Genomic DNA, 20,557 nt, shown 5'->3' on the forward strand with positions numbered 1-20,557 from the left:
GCCACCACTACCAACTTAGGCCTTTCGGGAGGCCTAGCAGAGGACTTCCTGGTTTTGTCCTTCAGAATTAGGTTTCCCAAGAGGAGAGGATGGAGACTAACTCCCTGTCACCCCTCCTCTTGCGGACAGCTCAGCTGTGCCCCAATCCAACCCAATCTCTTTTCTCAGCTAAAAACCTGGTCGCACTTTAGTTTCCAGGTCGGACAGGGAAATACCAGGGGCTTGGACGGTGGGTGAGACGTTAGCCTTCAAACACGGAAGAGAGTAAACAAAGTTAACATACACAACACCCACATCTGAATACTGACCTGAAAAACAGGAGGGGCAGAACCTGCACTTTGCTCACCTAAAACCTGAGACCGAGCATCCAAGGGGGATTTTCTTGCTGTTTCTGGGTGCAGAAGACAGCCTGGGAAATGTAGTCCGGGCCCTGAAATGCCCAAGTCCAAGCGCCCCTAAATCCACAGGGGCCTTAGGAGGTAATCAATGCAAACACAGGATCTGAAGGTGAAGCAACAGGAAGAAAAGTCACCCCGCGACAGTGGTCAGTGCCATGGGGGGAAACCACACCGGGCTGGAGACAGGGGACGTGCCACAAGGCAGACGTGCCTCTGAAGGGCCTTCCTTCTCTGGAAGGAAATGGTGCCAGCAAGGCCTGGCCCACTGTGCTCCCCTTCCCTGCCGCTTCAGCAGTCTGAAGGGAGTTAAGAGACCTCAGTGGCCTCAGCCACCGGACATTTACAGGACATCCACACGGGCATGCTCCTGAATTCCTGGGGAACAGGGATACATAAAGCAAACTGCCCGCAAGACAACTGTTACTAGACCACTGGGGAAAACCAGTTCTGCAAAAACATCCCAGGGGCCTTCCCGTCCCTGTGAGAAGCAGGACCACGGTCACCAGACCCCAACTCTCTGAAGCCAGTCCTCTAGAACAAGGGCAGAGAAATACTCGGGGAACTCAGCTGGTATTCAAGCCCCATCAGATGGAAGCCCATGGTCCCCAGAGGCCAGCAGGTTCCATTTGTAAGTTTTGGGGGTTTATAAACCCCAGCACCGGGCAGACAAACTGAAGGGAGATCTGCCTTTGCCAGAGAAGACAGAGCTCGGCGCTTTAGCTGGGCCCATGTCTACCCCTTCTGCTGTAACCACACCAAATGACTCTTGACAAAACCCAAGAATGTCATCCGCAAACCGTGCTGAGGCGACAGGGGTTTGGGTGGAACATTTTCTGAAGCTGGGAGGGCCTCTCCAGGCGATGGCTTAAGTGTCCAACTTCGGCTCAGGTCAGGATCTCACGGTTCGTGAGTTAGGGTCCCACGTCGGGCTCTGTGCTGACAGCTCAGAGCCTGGAGCCTGCTTCGGATTCTGTGTCCCGCTCTCTCTCTGCCCCTCCCCTGCTCACACTCTCTCTCTCAAAAATAAATAAAAATTAAAAAAATTAAAAAGAACGGACTCTCCACAAAACTCCAAATCACCACCGATACATTTATTTGAGGGAGAAAAGGTCAAATCTTATCGGGAACTTTTAAACCGAACAGTACGAGAGACACTGACCTGCCTAACTTCTGGGTGTTCACAACTGCACAGGTAACCAGATCCTGCATGTGAGGCATCACCATTAAACCGACGAGCATTTGATGAGGGAGACACATTCTGAGCAGTCACACGATTTCCCATTCAGAAGGTGCCCGCCTTGGCATCAGAAAAGTAGTGTTGAGAAGAACGAAGGCAGAACGTGGCAAGGGCTTTCTCGCACAGGCCTAGACATGATGGCGGCCTCATGAAAGCGGATCCCGCCGTATTTACAAAGCAGGGGGGGCAACGCCCCCAGCTGAGGCGCAGGATGAGGCTGGGGTGGACGTGGGTATGAGGGGGGGTGGGAGCTGACCCCGTGAGCCTTTTCCCATCCTACCTGGGCCTCCACTAGCCATTCTCTGGCCCCCTTCACAAGGCAGACTTGGCACGTGAGCGAAGGAAGGGGATTGTGCCCGAATGCCCTGGGCCTGCCCCACCCTCCCCGGACCTAACAGATAACCAATCCACTGGGTGCAGCCTCACCCCCACCCAACCCCCACTTCTGGACAGACGCACGGTAAATACGGAAACCGAAGCCCAGCTGGCTGGAGCACATCTAGGTGTCGTTGGGTTGGACTCATCTGACAGGTGCCCGACACGGTCAGGCCCCACCCCCGGTGGCCAGGCTGACGCAGCATGTTTTTTCAGGCGATTCAGGTTACTCCAGGGCAAAGCACGATCCTGAGGACACCCGGCGGAAAAGCAAGCTGGAGCCACGGAAAAGCTGGCCCTGGATTGGAAGCAACAGTCGGGTCAGTGAAAGGGGCCACCAAGCTTCACATCCTGCCCCTGAGCAAGGCCAGCAGGGGACAAGAGAGGGTCCAGCAGCTCAGAGACCCCAGGGTCAGGCAGGGGTGGAGGGCGCAGGCTTGCAATCCTAGAGGGCAGTGTCAGAATATGCCACGTGCTGAGGCACAAGGGAGCGGACTGCCTCACGTCACAGGGTGTCCAATGTCGCTGGGGCTACTCAGCAGGAAACCCCCAAAGAGGAGACTCGCTGCCCTTCTGGCTTCAGACACTTCGGGGACTCCCTAATGCCCACGGGATGTGACGTAGACCTGACGGGAGCCACTGGGAAGAACTGTGTCTCTTGCTCCCTTGCTTCCTCCCACCTGTCCTCTTCTCGACCCTGAGGCCTGTCAGCGTGCCGGCTCCTCCCCCGACCGCTGCCCCACTTTGCTGCGAGGCAAACCAAGGCTAGGAAAAGGCAAGGGTCTGCCCTGAGCCAGACACCTGGATCCTTGACCTCTGGGCCCAAGGGCTGCAGCCCAGCAAGAGGGTGCCTGGGCAGAGAACATGAAATCCCAAGACGGGCACCCTCGCCGCATGGCCCAGTTCAAGCCTCGGGTTCTCCTGGACACCAGGATGACCCACAGAAGGGAGAGGTCAGCCTCGGACACAGCGGCTGCTCGTCAGAAGTGCTCCGGGCCACTGCGCTGTCAGCCGTGTTACTCGAGGTCTTAAGGTCCTGGGCTTCAGGTTCACCACCTACCCCATGGGCTCCCTCACAGTATGAGTCTTTAAAAGTTGAGGAAGAAAAGGAGACGGTGTCTAATGTAAGATCGATAAGCAAATTCAGATCTAATGACCTCACATCTTTTCTAAAATAAAGTGAAAATTTAACGAAGATGCCTTACACCAAAGGTCTCCGTTCTTTATCCTCCCTACTGACAACACTGGACCCCAGGACGATCCCTTGTCTTCCCACGCAGCGTCGAGTCCACAAAACCGTCTCACCTGATTGACGTGGGGGAAGAGTGGGGGGAACCTCCTCTGTTAGGAGCTTTGCCTACCTGCACACTCAGGTATTTCCAGCAGTGGATCCAAGATTTGAACACGGGGGAATACGGGGGGAGCCCAGCCTGCAGCCTGCCCAGGAAGGAGAGCACGTCAGCCCCAGTGAACAACGGGAGACGGATCAGCCAAGGGACAGGAGACCTCAAGGGGTGGCCCGGAGCTGCCACCACCCACCTCCTGAATCCCAGATTCATCCCCAAGGGGGGCAGTGAATCCCAGAGGACGCCAGGATACCGGGGACCCAGCCTACACACAGAGCAGTCAGGAGAAAGCAGAGCACCGGACAGCCTCAGCTGGACTGCCACCCCCCACGGTCCTGGCAGGGTGCCTGGGGGAGGGGTGCACACCTACCCGCAGTTGTTCACAGCCATGAGGTCACCGACCAGCAGGAAGGGGTAGGTCAGCATGCTCACCGCAATCTGAGATCCGGGGAGACATGAATGGCAGCGACCCCACCACCACCACCAGCCCGTACCCCGGCCCAGGGAGCGAGGACACGCTGTCCCCACACCCTACACTTAGGCCTGCCTCCAGCCACCATTAGAGCTGGCTTCCTAAGCCCAACCCAGGCCCACAGGGCAGCGGAAAGGGCAGCGGGCTGAGCAGCTGGCTCAACTTACCCCCATCACAAATTTGGTATAGCTCCGGATGGCCAGGGCCTGGCTGAACTGGAGGGACAAGAAAGGGAGACCGGTTTGCTACAGGAACCTTGGGATGCAGACTTCAGACAAGCACCCTCGCCCCATGCTACCTGGTCTGCGGCCCCCCCACCTCACCCCGCACACCGGCCTCACACACCCTCTGGGCTCGGTTCCTCGCACACTGCTGCACAGAGTTCCCTTTTAGGCCCGCCGGTGGCTTCCGTGGCCTTGTAGTCAGAGCCAAGGGCAGCTCTGAGAGACGGAAGTGGGGTAAGTGGACCGACAAGGCTTTGGAGAGCCCACCAGGGATGGTGAGGAGCACACGTGCAGGCTACGTAAACGGGATCACTGGCCACTGGCCTGTGAACCCCAACGAGCCGTGAGTTCCAAGGGCGTGGCCTGGGTCTGCCTCGATCAGTGTCCAGGGCTTGGCACACAGTCGGTGGTCAGCAGGTGGACGAAAAGACAGACACCCCCCCGAACTCCCCAGACACAGAATCCTGGTCCTGCAGCAAAAGGCGAGGGGGAACTCGAAGCCTACTGCTACCCTCCCACCTTAGCAAAGTCTCACCCCCTTCCGAGCCCCAACATCTGAATTCTTTGCCCAGGGGACGGCCCCTCGCTAGGAAGGGTGACTACCTGTGCCTCGGCTTCCTGGGGCGTGGCCATCCTGCCAGGCGGATGCCCAGTAACCCCAGACGGAGGCTTGCGCGGCTGCCTCACAGGCAACCTCGCCTTGGCCTTTAAGCCACACGCAGAAGAGCGCTCGCAAAGCCCTTTCCGCCACGCTGGTGACTGCCGGTGCTGGTGCTAAGCGCAGCAGCCCCTGGTCAAACACCCGCCCGCCTGGACTCGGGGGAAACCCTCCAGCTGTGGGCCACCCCTCCCCCCACTAAGATGCCCCAGCTGTCCCCGCCTTGCTCTGCACGTGACAGCAGCAACACGCCACCCGCCCCCTCCCCAAGGCCCTGAGAAAGGGCAGGGCCCTGGGTGTGTGCCACTCTGACTGCAAGTGGGAGCTGGCCTCCAGGGAGCTTTAGGAACCTGCTTACGCTGAAAGGCCAGCGAGACTCCCTACCCAAGGCCAGCCCTGATTTCCCTGAGCAGAGGCTCTCAGCTGGGGCGGGACATTCTTCACCACACGACACATGCCCAGACACAGACATATGCACACTATGAACCCCCACCCCCACCACGAGGTGGTTCTGACAGACAGGCCCCCAGCCCGCCTATCCTCCTGGGGCTGGCAATCCCTGCTCTTAGCGTGTCTGGCTACCTGCCCATCACTGCTCCCCAGCTCAACCTGGTTCAGGCAGAACCTGTCAACCCACCAGGTCCCCAGACACCTTTCTGAAACAAGCGCCTTTTACAAGGATCAAAGCCTCCTCATGCCTGACCTAGCCTGCTGAGGTCTGTGCAGACCAGGCTGTATGGACCACTGCTAACAAGAGTGGGGTGTGCCTATAAGGTATACTTCCTAGCCGAACTAAAAAACCTCGAGGCGGGAGGAAGCACCCTCAGCCCAGCACAGGGAAAGACCCAGTCCCAGCCCTGCTGAGTCCTAGCCGAGTGCCTCTGGAGAGCCTCTCAATCTTTGGGTCTCAACTTCTCTACCAGTAAAATGGGACATTACACCTGCCCTGTTCCTTTCACAAATGGGGTGCTGTTGGGATCAAATACCATAATGTTCACAAAAGAGTGAATGTTAAGCATGAAACATGAAGCAAAAGTTAGAGGATTATTAGCTGGTCTGTGTCCTGATTTCCTGATTCCTACTTGGATCATTTCCTCGGATAAGCTGGGATCCGTTTTATTTCGAAAACTGCCCAAGGACATGCATTCCACGAACTCCTCCAGGTCTGGTTGCGGATCTTGAATCTCCTCTCTGGAGCCCACTCTCCCCAGAAGCAAAGCTGCCCCCGGGACAATGAGAGGCCCTCTTAGGCCACTCCCCAGAGACTCCCTAGCCCTCAGGACCTTGGTGCTCAGATCCTAGAGTCCTCGAGTCTGCCCCTGACCATCAGCGGTACACAGAAAGATTGACAAGTCCTTGTTCCAACCAACCTGGGAACCTGGATTCTGGTCGTTTCCCAGCCCCCCTGGGGTGTCACTCACGCTGTCATCCACCAGGTAGGCATTGATGAAGTGGGCCAGCAGGTTACAGCCCCACAAGAAAACCACATCTCCAAGGAGGTGAGGGATTAAGCCGCTAAAAAACAAGGTGAGCAAAGATGAGCAGGGGAGGGAGGGGAACATTTCTTGGGGGCTCCACGCCCAGGAAGGAGGCAGGGATGTTCCAAGCTGAAAACTTCAGCATATCCAAAAGTACCGCCTCAGGACAACAGCCTGCAGGGGCCATGTGGGCCAGTGGCTACCCACGCCAGGAAGGCAGTGTGCTTTTCTCCGTGGGGGTGTCACACACCAACCACATCTGATGCCAGTAAGTCTGTGGTCTCACAAGTGGTTTTCAAACTACAGAGGCCCGGCCTCAAGATGTGAATGTTGCTAAATCTGGGATTTTCAAATGCAGATTATGAAACAGGGTCTACACATTGATAGTTTTCTCCCGGCCTCTTTACCTAATCAACTCTCACAAAACACTCTGCTCCATGCATCTGTTGTCTTCACCCCTAGAATGTTCCATTGAAGCCATTCCACACAAGCTTTTGCAAAGAGGACTGACAGTTAAAATGATGGCCTTTAGAATTAAACAGCTCTACAAAATGCGATGGAAGGTCCCTAAAATACGGTGCAGAGGGCAAAAAGCCAGATTGAGATCAATAGGTCCTGTGTGCTATTTGTGGTTTTTTTTTAATGTTTGTTTATTTACTTTGAGAGAGAGAGTGCATGCACATGCGAATGTGAGGAGAGGAGCAGAGAGAGAAGGAAAGAGAGAGAATCCCAAGCAGGCTCTGTGATATCAGCGCAGAGCCTGATGTGGGGCTGGAATCCAAGCTTTTCAAATATTTTGAAATAATGTCAATATCTAAACACGCATATCTAAACATGCAAACATGTTAAAAAAAAAACAAACACAAGTTAAAAAAACAAACAAACAGGGACACCTAGGTGGCTCAGTCAGTTAAGCATCTGACTCGGTTTTGGCTCAGGTCATGATCTCACGGTCCGTGGGTTCGAGCCCCATATCAGGCTCAGTGCTGACAGCTGGGAGCCTGGAGCCTGCTTCGGATTTTGTGTCTTCCTCTCTCTCTGCCCCACCCCTGCTCACGGTCTGTCTGTCTCTCTCTCAAAAATAAACACTAAAAAAATGCTTTTAATGTTTCAAAAAATATTTGCAAAGCTCAAAAAAATGTATATGACACATCTAGGTTATAAAAGGACGTGACTAAAATGAACTTCAAGAATGCCATCTGCAATCTTGCTGCCCCGACCTGTGCTCAGACTAACCACTCACATAAGCTTTGGTGCCTCCTCAGTCCTGTAACACATATGTATCACCTGGTCTGCAAATACGTGATAAACAGAAGAACCCAATGAGCAAGCATGTGTTGCGTCAGAATCTATTCACACACCAGAAGAGGACCACAGAGTGAGTATGGAAACAGCCAGAGGTGGGGCCATGTAGTTTTATGGTCTGATGTACCAGTCACACAATCAAATATTCATTTTACTTACACACACACACACACCTGAATATAGGAGTGTGTGAGTGTGTGTATAGATCAAGGTTTTTCAATCCTGGCAGTATTGACACTTAGGGACAAATAATCCTTTGTTTTGGGGGGCCGACCTCTGCATTGCAGGATATTTATTTTAGCAGCATCCCTGGCCTCTACCTACTAGATGACAACTGTGACAAGCAAAAGATGTCTCCAGACATGACCAATGTCCCCTGGAGGCAAAAATCACCCCCTGGTGAGAATGATTTATTATATATTACATATGCACACACACACACACACACACACACACACACACACACACGCACGCACGCACCTACATGGTCATTTCTTGGTTACATGAGAGATCCTGCATAAAAACTCCTGACCAACTATAAAGCCACAATGAACAGAGGACTCCGTGCTTAGAATATTACGTATGTAATAGCACGTATGTCACTGCCAAGGTCTTAACAAGGCCAAACAAAAGCCGTATGTCAGGCTTGGCTCTTGGGTCTGCTTGTGGTTTATTCTGTCTGGACAGTCTTTTTGGTCTTTCTTTTACATGTGAACTAAGGCGGATGCAAGACAGCGAGGAGGGCAGGGATCCGTGGTCCTCGGGAGATCACGTGCCCTGCCTCTGGCCGCTCTGCACAAACACAGGCTCAGCAGAGCCAGGTTTCCCGACTTTTCAGGAGAAGCCAGAAGTATGGATTGTCATGTGGAATACCCTAAATAGAGTGCCCTGGCTCCTGAAGATCGGCCTCTGGGCAAATGGACGGGGTCTGGGGAAGGGGCCCGTCAGTCCGTCTCCCCAGTGTGTGGGACACGCAGTACCATTTCTGTGTGAGCCGTAATCTGCAAAGGGCGGGACGGCATCGGTCCTGACAATCCTTGGCTCACGCGAGCCTCAGGGCTGCACGGAGCCAGAATGCAGCTATGCAGGCAGGATGGAGCCCAGTGGTTAGTCTGAGCCTGGCAGCTACAGCCTGGGAGGTTGAGAACGTGTCTGTTAGTAGAGCCACGCCACGTGGCCAGCTATGGGGTACAGAAACTCACGTACACAAAGAATCCCAGCAGCCCCTCCTCTTTGAAAATCTTCCCGATGGAGCTCAGCACGCCGCTGTGAAGAAGGCAAGACAGGGGTACAAGGTCACCCAGTCACTGTGGAGAAGACCACCCCTGGGGGGTGGGGGGGGGGGAGAGGAGAGGAGAGCCCACCATCCCTGCTCAAAGCCATCCAGTCCAGGCTGGGATGCAGAGAGGAGATTCTGTTACCAGGCAGAAACCAAGTGGAGAAGATTAGAGAGAGCTCTCGTCTAGGAGTGAGGGGCACTGACACAGTTCACGGGGATGGGAAACCCACTCACCCCAGGATAGGAGCCTAACGGTTCTCTACTACTGCCTGCTGTGGATCTGGAATTTGGGAATTGGCCTCCAGTCTGGGCTGCTGCAAAGGTAACGGGACCTTCTCCTGCCTGGCCCTAGTGCCTATCCCTGGCTCAGCAGCCTTCCAGCAGAGAAGACTGCATGCCCGACAGCGTGAGAGCAGGAGGGGTGGTGAGCGGGGAACCACCTGCCCAGAGGGCAGAAAAGAAACCTGAGGCAGAAGGTCCTGTAGCAGAAGGCCCTAGAACCAGAAGGCCCCGGTGCAGCCTGGGAAAAGTCACCTGGCCCTCCCCTGCAGGCGCTTGGAGATCAAAGAACAGGCTGCCGTCAGGTACGAAACGCAAAGCAGGCTTAAGAGCAATCTCTACAACTTGTGGCTCGCAATGCCAAGTGGCCTATCCTGAGCAGAGGCCCTACAAAGCCTAGGTGGCAGGGGAAGTTTAACAGAGAGACGATGGGAGCCGAGGTTGCTCCCAAGGCACCCAGCCCTGCCAGGCCCCCCAGCCCTTCTTCTTGGCCACTGGGGCTCTGAGCCAGACCATCCCCTCCTGGTCGTGTCTACGAACCTCGCGGTTTCATTTTGGGAGAATGGGCCAACGTCCCATTAGTGAACCTCAAATGAGGCCACGGCAGCCGAGTTGCCTGGGGCAGCGGCCCCACAGGACAGCTGCCAAAAACAACTGAAGCCAGGAGATAAGAGTCTTGGGAAGGGTAACAGAGATGTGTCCTCCTGCCACGTGCCTCTAGGATCTGCCTCCTGTCCTCCACGGGGTTTCGTGGGGCAAGGAGGACAGGAGGGCATAACCGTCCCGGGGAAGAGCTCTGTCCACACAGCTCTGCCCCCACGGCACTGAGCTCACTGCCGGCCCGGCAGATGCCGGGAGGTATTCGGTAAGCAAGCAATGGAGTGGGCCCCCGCCCACGGGGTGGAACCGCCTCTTAGCAGAAGATGAAACGACCTACAAGTCAGCTCTGTGAGAGCTGGAGAAATGGTTAGGGCAGAACTAGGGGGTCCAGGACGGAACCCTAGTGCAGTCCCAGGTGGCACGGTCCAAGCCAACTCCACTCCCACTCACCCCTCTGCAGGGCAGCCCCGGACATGGGATGGAGGGGAGAAAACGCCCCTGGACACTGTCGACGGCCGCCCACTGCCATGTTCCTCTGAAGCTAGCACGTTAGAACGAGAGTAGAGAAGGGACAGCAACTGACCCCAGCACGGCCTGTCCTGGCAGATTCTGAAGGGTGACAGGACCACTCCTGCCAGTCCTGGAAGAATTACCCACCTGTACTTGGCCTCCCGTCCCACAAACTGGACCATGCAGCGCATTGAGATGACTGAGGAAAAAGAAACACACGCAGGTGATGTCGTGGCCAAAACCCAGGGCACCCAGCTGCGGGGTGCCCGGTGCAGCGGCCGCTGCCCAAGGCCTGTGTCAGAGCGCAGCAGGGGAGGAGGGCCTCTGGGATTTCCCCGTCGTACCCCGTGAGCACAGCATCCCATTTCTTCTTGCCCGGGGAAGGGCCCCTGCTCCCTCTGGCCAGGACTCCCCGCCAATCTCTCCTCAGTGCGGTTCCGGGGGAACACCCCACCCCACTACACTTCCCAGGGCTCTACCGCCGCCAGCTTCAGTCCACAAGGGCTCATCCCACAGGTGAGAGGCAGTCTCCAAAGGGGTGGCTCACCGTGCAGGGGGTGGGCCAGCATGCGGGACACGCACTGCATCATCATCTCGTAGGAGGTCTGGAAGAGAGCAGAGGGCAGGGACTTGGTCTGGCCTCTCTCTCGAATGGGCCCTCAAGGGGAACACAAGCTCTTACAATGGACAAACTGGGATCCCACAGCCCCCGATGGGGCCAGTCTACCTCGGACAGACCCACCTGTCACCCACTCCCCATTTCTTCCGCCCAGGGGTGCGGCTGGGTCTCAGGCCAGGCCCTATAATGGCTGACAGGCTTTCTGGGATTCCTTGCAGTGGCCATGCCGGGGCTCCTTCCACGTCCCACCCTACCCATGCGGAGTGAAGAGCCAACCCTGTCTCTTCAATGACCTGTCCAACTCGGCAGTGAGAAACAGTCAGACTCCCCTCCGGGGCCTGTCCCTCTCCGACCCCAGATGCCCACCTCCTTCACCACTTTCTTCAGGGAAGTCTTCATGTCGTCCTTGTTGGAGACCTGCTCGATCTCATCCGGAGGGAAAACCTGAGGTACAAAAACAAAGGAGTGGGGCGCCCAGCTGACGCAGTCGGTGGAGCATGTGACTCTTGATCTCAGGGTCGTGGGTTCTAGTCCACGGCTGGGCATAAAGCTTACTTAATTAAAAACAAGAACAAAACCCCCCAAACCCAAAAAACTTTGCCAAAAGCAAAGTTCAGCTATGCCTCCTCAATGTAACTCTTAAGGGACAGGAAGGGCAGGAATCAGCTCCTACTATTTTCCCTGCAGCTAGGTTCACCTCTGGTAACCCCAGGGCTGGAGCTTGGCGGAGGGTGGGGGAGGGGACCCCTCTCCCCCCACCCGCGGTCACAGCTTGTCACAGCTGAGGGAAAGCGGGAGGACTAGGGACGGGAAACTTCCCAATCAAGGAGGTATTGACGCACCAGGGTCTGGAGCCTGGCTATGGTGCCTGGGTGTCCCCTGGGAAAGGAGAAACCAGACCAGTGCGCATGGCTGCCTCTGGGGCCACCAGGGAGCTTGGGGAGAACCTCAGGCAACCGATCCTGGCTTCGCCCCCCAGGCTCACCTTCTTCATACTGCCCCGGGTCACAGTGGAGAGGGCATTGGACATCAGTCGGGGGCTCAGGCCTCGGAACAGCCCTATCTTCCCATCCACCTGCACGATGTACTTGGCTACAAGAAAGCAGAGGTGGCAGTGTCACCATCACCCCCCCCCCCCCCCGCCCCGCCAGACCCACCGCCAGTCACAGTCACACCCAGAGCAGATGCAGCCTGTCCCTCAGCACATGCTGACTTCAGTCACGGAAGGGGGCAGCTGTCCAAAGCCCACAAGCAATCAGGCCCCAACCCCAGAGTCTTCTCTAGCCCATTTCTTTTTGTAAAACCTTCAAAATGTATTTTTGCCAAAGTCACAAAATTTTTTTTTAAGTTTGAAAAATCGACTTGGCAAACTCAGCTAGTGTTTCAACTCAGCAACTTAACTGCTACAACCCACAAACCAATTCTGTTGCTTATAAAAGAAAATGTTTCTCTGGGGGCGCCTGGCTGGCTCAGTTGGAGGCACGTGCGACTTCTGATCTAGGGGTTGTGAGTTCGAGCCCCACATTGGGTGTAGAGATGACTGAATCGTTAATTAAAAAACAGTTCTTGGGGCGCCTGGGTGGCGCAGTCGGTTAAGCGTCCGACTTCAGCCAGGTCACGATCTCGCGATCCGTGAGTTCGAGCCCCGCATCAGGCTCTGGGCTGATGGCTCAGAGCCTGGAGCCTGTTTCCGATTCTGTGTCTCCCTCTCTCTCTGCCCCTCGCCCGTTCATGCTCTGTGTCTCTCTGTCCCAAAAATAAATAAACGTTGAAAAAAAAAAATTAAAAAAAACAGTTCTTCTTGGGGGAGAGAAAAAAAGGAAAAAGGCAGAGTGCCCGCAGGCAATGATGAAGTTTGCAACCTAAGGGAGGAAAAAGGAAAAGCTCCCAGAAGAAAGGCTCAAGAATGTCCCCTGAGCATACCAGGAAGAGGACCACCCTTACCCTGTGCTGCACCCAGGCCCCACCTAGTACCTGTTAGCATTTATGACTCACAGCAGGGGATGAGGTGGGGAAACAACATAGCTAGTGGAGAAGTAACAGGCACCAATGAACTATTCTAGAGAAAAAACTTAAGCAGTCAGGGAAGGTAGACCCTACCTGTATGAATCAGTGTTTTTTCATTAGGATCTCTAAAAGGATACCTCTCTTAATGTTTCATTATTTTTTTTTTAAGTTTACTTATTTACTTTGAAAGAGAGCAAGCGAGCATGAACAGGGGAGGGGCAGAGAGAGGGAGAGAGAGAATCCAAGCAGGCTCTGCACTGTCAGCATGAAGCCGGCCACCGGGCTTGAACTCACAAACTGTGAGATCATGACCTGAGCTGAAACCAAGAGCTAGAGGCTTAACCTACTGAGCCACCCAGGCGCCCCGGGATTTTGTTTTTAAGTAATCTCTATACCCAACGTGGGACTCGAACTTACAACCTCAAGATCAAGAGTCGCATGCTCTACCGACTGAGCCAGCCAGGGGCTCCAATGTGTCATTATTTTAGTATCAACTGTTAAACTACGATCATTTTTTTTTTTTTTTTTTAAACCTGCATACCTAGAAGCTAGCAGAACTTTCTCTCAGACACTGTGCTCCCCTTCCAGACCTGACTTCAGCTCCTTAGCACCACGCAGTGGCAGGAACCGGCAAATGCGCCTTTCTCTCCACCGCAACATGTCTGCCAACCCAGCATTTCAATGTCGCTGCTAGAACGGGCTCATGCTGGGGCCGGGAGCACCTGTTCCCTGCATATTTAGCTTCCTGAGATGGGGGTGGGACTGGAAAGAGAAGAGCAGGAGGGGACAGGACACTGGGTGACACGGCAGGGTGCCCTGCTTCACAGAGTGAACCAGGGGAAGAAAGGTTTATTTTGGGGGAGGGGAGCTCCAGCCAGCAAGAGAGAGCCAGGTAGGAAAAAGTCTTAGAGGGATCATGAGTGAGTCACTTAACCTCTTTCTAGCTGATCTGCCCACCAGTAAAAAAGGAGCAGGAACTCCTGTTTCTCAGAGCAGAGGAAGGCAGGCAAAAATTCCTCCAGGGGCCTTTGTGGGCCCAGAAGGTCCCACAGCTGGCCAGGGTTTCTCTCCAGGAATTTCATTGTTACCCCAAAGAATGTCACGACAGCTATGGCACTTTTCAACATGACATGGGGAGGAGTAGATGTTGTCCAGACAGTATCTAGACATGCAGACAGCTGAGCCCCCTCCCTGACGGGAGAGCAGGCAGGGTGTCTAAAGCGGCCTAACGGGCATCTGTTTACAACATCTGGACTGAAACAACATTTACACACACGGCGTGAGCAGGGGCACCTCAGAGCCCTGCTCATCTCTGCAGGAGGCAAAATGTGGGTCAAGACCCCTCTACCGTGAGACCTTCCGGGAATGACTGTGTGACACAAGTAGAGACAGTCTGGGCTCTGACCTGGGGTCCCTCATTCGGCTAAAGCGTGCGTAGAGGCCACAATGGAGGGGCTGGCAGCCGGCCACGCCAGCTTCCCACAAACCCAGTGTTAGCTTTGTACACTGGCTTTCCTGTGCCTACTTCTGGGCCTTCTCCCTCCCCCCTTCACTGACGGTTTTTAAATAAAAACAAATACGGACACTTCCCCACAAAATGATATGTTCTGCCTGGCCCTAGACTACTCACTGTCATGGTGGCAAAAATGGAAGAGAAACAGGACATCAGATTCTGCCAAGAGTGTGTGAAATTTAAAAAAGGTGACAGGAGGCAAAACCACAGGTTATTCAGCAGCAAGATTTTCAGGGGCGCCTGGGTGGCTCAGGTCGTACTCTCACATTGAGTTCGAGCCCCACATCTGGCTCTCTGCTGTCAGCGCAGGCCCTGCTTCGGATCCTCTGTTCCCCTCTTTCTCTGCCCCTTCCCGTTCACACACGCATGCACACTCAAGCTCTCTCTCTCAAAACACACACAAAAAAAGGTGGGGTGCCTGGGTGGCTCAGTCGGTTAAGCGTCTGACTTCAGCTCAGGTCATGATCTCGCCATCTGTGAGTTCAAGCCCTGCGTTGGGCTCTGTGCTGACAGCTCAGAGCCTGGAGCCTGCTTCGGATTCTGTGTCTCCCTCTCTCTCTGCCCCTCCCCTGCTCATGCGCTGTGTCTGTCTCTCAAAAATAAATAAATGCTTAAAAATATATGATTAATTAATTAATTAGAAAAAGATTTTCAGAGAACATTCTAGACTAACCAAACAAGAAAGAAGAGCCGAAGTGGAGGGAGCCTGAGGGTATCGGCCGACTGGGAACATGGAGAAGCAAGGGCACATTTAAAGAAGTCCAAGGAGGGTAGGGACTGGGAGAGAGGCAGCAATAATGGGTTTGAAAGGCTTTTGGCCAGCTGGCGCCTGGGGGTCTGGGGACGAGCAGTGGAGGCAGCCAGGTGGGCTCAGGTGGCATTGGACAAGCTCCAGTGTGGCGGGCCGCTGGTGGACAGACCTCCCAGGCAGCAGAGCCGCGGAGGGGGCTGGGGGCTGCTTGCCTGAGGGGCCCGGATGAAGAAGCAGACACAGCTTTGCAGACTAGAAGCGCAAGGCCAGAGCAGTGAAGCGATCTGCCCGAGCTCGTGCAGCGGGTCGGGGCATGCCAGACGTGAAGCGCAACGCAGCGTGTGCTGGCCGCCCTGTGGCCCCTGTGTGGAGGTGCCTGAGTGGGGTCCACTGCCTGGGGGACGCAGGGGAAAGAGGAGGCAGAAGGAAAAGAACCCAGGAAGCCCCCGACAGGCCTCCTGCTGGACTAAAAGGAAAGCAGAAAACTGGTAACAGCCCAGACTGCTCAGAAATCAAAAGGAAACCTCCCCGGACACCCCCCTCCCAACACTTCCAGGCACAACTTGGGGCGGCAGGGATGACAGGGACCAGTGTCCTGGCCCGGCCCCTCCTGCTGCCTGGGGCTGACGGCTGGCAGCTGCTGGCAGAGGAGCTGGCCCAAAGCTGCATTGTTCACCTGCTCCCGCCCCAGCAACCCTGCTGCCTCTGGTCACTCTTTGATCCCCTCCTCCCTGCCAGTTCTGAGCCTGGGTGCCGCGCTGTCCTGTGTGTTCCCGGGGGCCAGCTGGGCCTGCTCCCCCTGTGACGTGTGACTCGCTTTTTTTGTCGGCGCGGGCCCTCCTGCCTGGAAAGCACACTCACCATAGGTGAAGAAGCTGGGCAGATAGAGGACCTTCCTCCCCAGCACATTGGTCCCGATGGTGGGGGGCATCGGCTCATGACCCACCTTCAGAATCAACAAATACAAAAGCGAGGTCAGATTCTATGGCTGGTCCGGCTCACCGCTTCTCATACCCCAGGCCTCTGCCTCTTCTACAAATTCCAATGCTGCTCTTGCTGGTTTCCCCAGCAAAACATACCAGAAATGTCATCAGAATCTAGAACCGTCAGCATCACGGAAGCTCCCAATGAACGGAAGTGTATAGTCCCAGATCCCTACCCCCTACCATAATCCAAGTCACCCCATCCCCCAACATTCTCACCTTCAAATGCCAGACATTTCCAGTGTTTTTGTGTACTTCAAACCCTGCACTCACCTCAGAATAAATCTCAGTTAAGTCCCATCTCTGGGCTAAAACTTCAGTCCAACCTCAATCCCCGGTGTGCCAACTCCGAAACACATCCCACCCCCACCTCGGTCCTGAACTTCAGGACAGCTCAGCTCCACCCCAGAGTGTGGCCCACACTCAGGTTCCTTTCTGCACCCAACGCAGACGCTGACAAATCAGTCGCTCTCGCTCCCAGGCCGAGCAAACTGTTACCTCCAAACTCGGCTGTTCCTCAAACAATTCCTCATCTGTATCCTAATCTTGATCACTTCATATCCCTGTGACAGAAGGACCCCCCTCATTTCTGTAGGCCTATCATAATTCTTGTATAGATGCAGGTTATGATGACAGTAGCCATTAAACTCATGGCACGATGGGGGGTGCTGGGGGGAGGGAAGGACATAGCCACCCACACACCTTTGAGGAGGTGGGGTCTCTCCTGAAGGGTGAGGCCATTTATTATGCTGCCAACTGATGAGGAGAGAGACTCTGCTGCCAGGGAGAAAGCAAGGTGTCTGGGAGACCAGCACCTGAGTGGAATAGGAGAAGGCCCCTTCCAGGACACAAGCCCTGACCCTCAAAGGAGGCCAGCCAAGCCCCTGTACCACAGCAGCTCCCTTAGGATGAGGAAGGGAGCAGAAATGGCAGAGTTGGGATGTTCTGTCTTAAAAACTGGACTAGGTATGCTTCCAGGGTTTTCCTGGGCTAATTTCCTACCTTCTTCACCTTAGTCAAGTGTTTTTGAAAGTTCTGGCTGTCCCTGTCGATGTGATTTTGAGCTACTAGAGAGATTACGGACTATAGATGAAAAACCCTCCACGACGGTGACCTTCTTTAAAAAACAAATTCCAGCCCAGGGGAGTTGAAGGAAAGACATGAGCCAGCTGACCCGTGCAGTGAGCCCTCCCCTGCTAGACCTTTCTCCTTCTTGGATAAACGTTCGAAGGTTCTGACTTAAGTTTTGATTTTGTTCTCTTCGATAGGCGGTATTCCCTTCACACCTTCAACTCCAAGTGTGAGCTACTGTTCTGTTGCTGTCTCCACCTAGTCACAACTTGGGAGTCCGAGTAATTCCAAGCGCACCTTTAAGTCTGCTGTGTCCCCTCACCCCATAGTCCCCCAGTTTGTTGAGTCTATTTCTTGCACTTGTACCTGAGATTATGAAAGGCACACATCGCAGCCCTATTCCCCTCATTCTCAAGTTTTCATTATTTGTGCCCGAGTCCCATTCACCCTATTTCATCCCCAAATCTGTTTCCCCAGTCCTAACCACAGCCAAAGCTGTAACTCTGTATCGGGCACTGGTGGGGTCAGTTCATCACCCTCAAATCCCCAACTCCCGAAACTTAACACAGACGAACCCTGATATGAGGCCCTGCGTTCTTAGTCACTTGATCTAGTCAACCCCCAGACCTGCCACTCCAATCTTGCCACCTGCCCCCTCAAACAGGTTCTGCCTTTTCTGCAAAGTGCTGCTGACTCCCGAGCTCTACCTACTAAGGTTCCACCCCGAAACACGTTACACTCAGCACCAGCTGGGTTCAAATCAGATAGACCACCCAAGTGGGCTCACCCATCCTCCCCCACCCAGTGCTTTGGTGTTCCTCATTCCCAATTCCCTCTTCGAATCGCTTGTATTTCAATTTTCTCCTCAAACCAGTAAACCACATCTACCAAGGTCCAAACGATGAACCCTCCCCCCCACCATTCCTTATGCATTTCAGCACCCTCCACTCTACAGACTCTCCTATCTCCCACCCTAAAAACACAACCCTCACCCAATCTCACTCCGTCAGAGGAAAAACTCAGCTCTTGGGACCCTTACTTCTCATCTCGGGTAACAACCAGTTCCAAAGCCCCACTCTCTCTCCCAAACCTGTAATCTCTATTGCTGAAAATACAATCCTAATCCCCCAAATCAAGCAGCCCTCACTCCCAAAACACAACCAAATGCCAGTCCCAATCTCCCCCCACCAGCCATTTCCAAATCTCAGTCACAATTAGACGCTAGTCAGGCACCCTGATGTCCCCGACCGAATCTCCTCATTCCTTGTCATACTCCCGGTCACACCTAAAAACCCCTTGCCCCATTCCTCAGATCCCAGATTCCAATTGCTCCCATTCCAACCGAACGCCCCCCCCCCCAATCTCTCAGCCCAGTTAAAGAGATAGTAAATCTAACACCCATTCGCCTCAACTCAAACCTCAAATCTTGGTTGGTCTCCATCTCAATTTTCACACCCCCGCCCTGCCGCCGTTCCCCTAACTGGAAAATTCTAGGCTAAATCTTCAGTTCCAGTCCAGGCAGGAATCACCCCCATCTAAACAGTGCTTATCTTAGCCACCCACCTAATTCTGCCAAGTGCACCCCCTCCACCCCTCCTCCTTCCAGCTCAATCTCTCTCTTTCTCAAGCAGTCCACTTCATCTGCAAGGTCTTGCTGGCCACCACCATATGCCAAGTGCCCCTGCATGGCTCCATTCCAGAGTCATCCCCACCTTGGCCTCAGTTTCTGCCAGCCTCTACCAATCTTGCCACCTTAAGTCCCAACCGCCCCTCCTGCCTAATTCCAATACTTCCATAACCCATCCCCCCCATACAAGGACTGTTGAGTCCCACCTCCCGACCCCAACTGTGACTTTCATTTTCTCTTCCAAGTGCGTCATCCCTTTCTCCCTAAAAGCCTGCTTCTGGCTCCCCTCTCCATAAGAATCGCCATCACACCCCTCCCCCACTGCGTCGCCCTATCTGTTCCCCTCCCTCAAAACGCGTCACCCTGTCCCCTCCTCCCACCAAATCTGTCGTCGCCATCAAACTCATAGCGTTCCCTTGCTAAATCCTCTGCCTTCGCCCTGTCCCACCAAATTCCCTCACCATTAAATCCAATGCCACCTTCTCCTCTCCACCTCCCTCCCCCGAGGCTGATGCTCTTTCTTCCTTCTCTCCTAAATTTTTGGCCTTGGCCTCCAGTCCTTTGTCCCCTCAGACAGCTTTAAATCCATGTCTATCAAATCCAGAGCTCTTGCTCCCCTCTACTCTAAATACGTGCTCTTCATCTAAATACTTTGCTTTGGCCCCCCAATCCTCCTCCCCGCCCATTCGCCAAAACTTCCCGCCCCTCCCCCATTCTGTTGCTTCTTTACTCGCCCCCAAATGCTGCCCCTTTCCTCCAATTCCAAGTTCATCACCTCCCTTCCTTCAACCTCCAAATCCTCTCCTTCATCCCTTCGACCCCTCCCCTGCACCCGCCAAATGCCTTGTTCCTTTCATCCTTTCCCAAATCTGTCGCTTCTATCCCTTCACCCCCAGACCCATCAACGCTTCCTTTCTGTCCCATTCCTTCAGCTCACCAAACCTGCCGTCTTCCGCCCCTCTTCCCAAATCCGTCACCATAGGCTCCCTGCCCCCATCCTCCTCCAGATCCCGGCCTGTCACCTTCACAGCAGCCCCCATCTCCCGACGGCGCCCTGGCCCCCACCTGGATGAGCAGCTTCACATAGAGTAGCGGGTGGCTGAGCGCCGTCACACCAGCGCCCAGCGCCACGAAAAGAGCCTCGGTGGTCGGGGCGTTGTCCCCGGAGCCCAGGCCCCCGGACGCGCCGTCCATCCTGCGGGCGGAAGGCTGCGCCGCGGGTCGAGGGTGGCGCGGGTGTGCACGGTGCGCGGGCGGCGGATCGCGAGCCCGAGCCTCGACCCCCGCCGCCGCTCCGCCGCGAGCTCCCGCTCCTGCTCCGGCTCCCGCCATCCCCGCGGCACCGCCGCGAGCCCAGGGCACCACTTCCGGGTCCGAAGCCCCCATGGCGCCGGGCGGCGAGGTCACTCCCCGTCACGTGACGGGGACGCCCCGCCCCTAGGGCGTAAGGGGGCGGGGCCGGGCCACACCACTCGCGGCTGTGGGGGAGCGCGGCTGTGTGGCGCCGCAGGTGGTACGCGCCGGATGTGGGCCTGGGGCGGGATTGGGGCCTGGACCGTCGCTGGGTTGCAGGCCGGGCGTCAGTGGTCGCGAGCGGCCCGAGCCGCGGGTTCGGAGAGTGTGAAGATTGCCGCCAGCCGGGGCGCTCCCCCCGGAGCCCCCTGGAAGGCGGCCGGGGCGGGGCTCGGCGGCTCTGCCAGCCAGACGCCCCCAATATGGTCTTGGACGCTTCAAGCCCCCTCCCCGGCCTCGGGAGTTTTCTCCGCAGTCCTGGGCCCGCCTCCTTGCGGCCCAGAGCACAGACACTGTGGCCTGCGAGGCCTCC

General features: G+C 55.3%; 1 protein-coding gene across 2 annotated transcripts; it reads right to left on the minus strand.

Annotated features, from left to right (window-relative positions):
- Positions 1-1,468: 1,468 nt before the first annotated feature.
- Positions 1,469-20,151, minus strand: MTCH1 (mitochondrial carrier 1). Of its 2 annotated transcripts, none has more exons than XM_086706726.1 (12): positions 19,798-20,151; positions 15,913-15,997; positions 11,766-11,872; positions 11,147-11,224; positions 10,709-10,766; positions 10,309-10,360; positions 8,700-8,759; positions 6,132-6,225; positions 3,996-4,043; positions 3,727-3,794; positions 3,372-3,447; positions 1,469-2,308 (listed from the first exon to the last, which is right to left on the minus strand). In XM_086706726.1, the coding sequence occupies exons 1-12, from the start codon at positions 20,116-20,118 to the stop codon at positions 2,237-2,239; spliced, it is 1,119 nt and encodes a 372-aa protein (XP_086562852.1). In that variant the 5' UTR covers positions 20,119-20,151; the 3' UTR covers positions 1,469-2,236. The 2 variants fall into 2 exon arrangements, with proteins under 2 accessions (XP_086562852.1, XP_086562851.1); XM_086706725.1 differs by having other exon boundaries at positions 6,081-6,225.
- Positions 20,152-20,557: the final 406 nt, after the last annotated feature.

Source organism: Puma concolor, chromosome B2 (genome assembly GCF_028749965.1).
Source record: "Puma concolor isolate L17-30 chromosome B2, mPumCon1.1.hap2, whole genome shotgun sequence".
In the NCBI taxonomy this organism is placed as follows: Eukaryota; Metazoa; Chordata; class Mammalia; order Carnivora; family Felidae; genus Puma; species Puma concolor.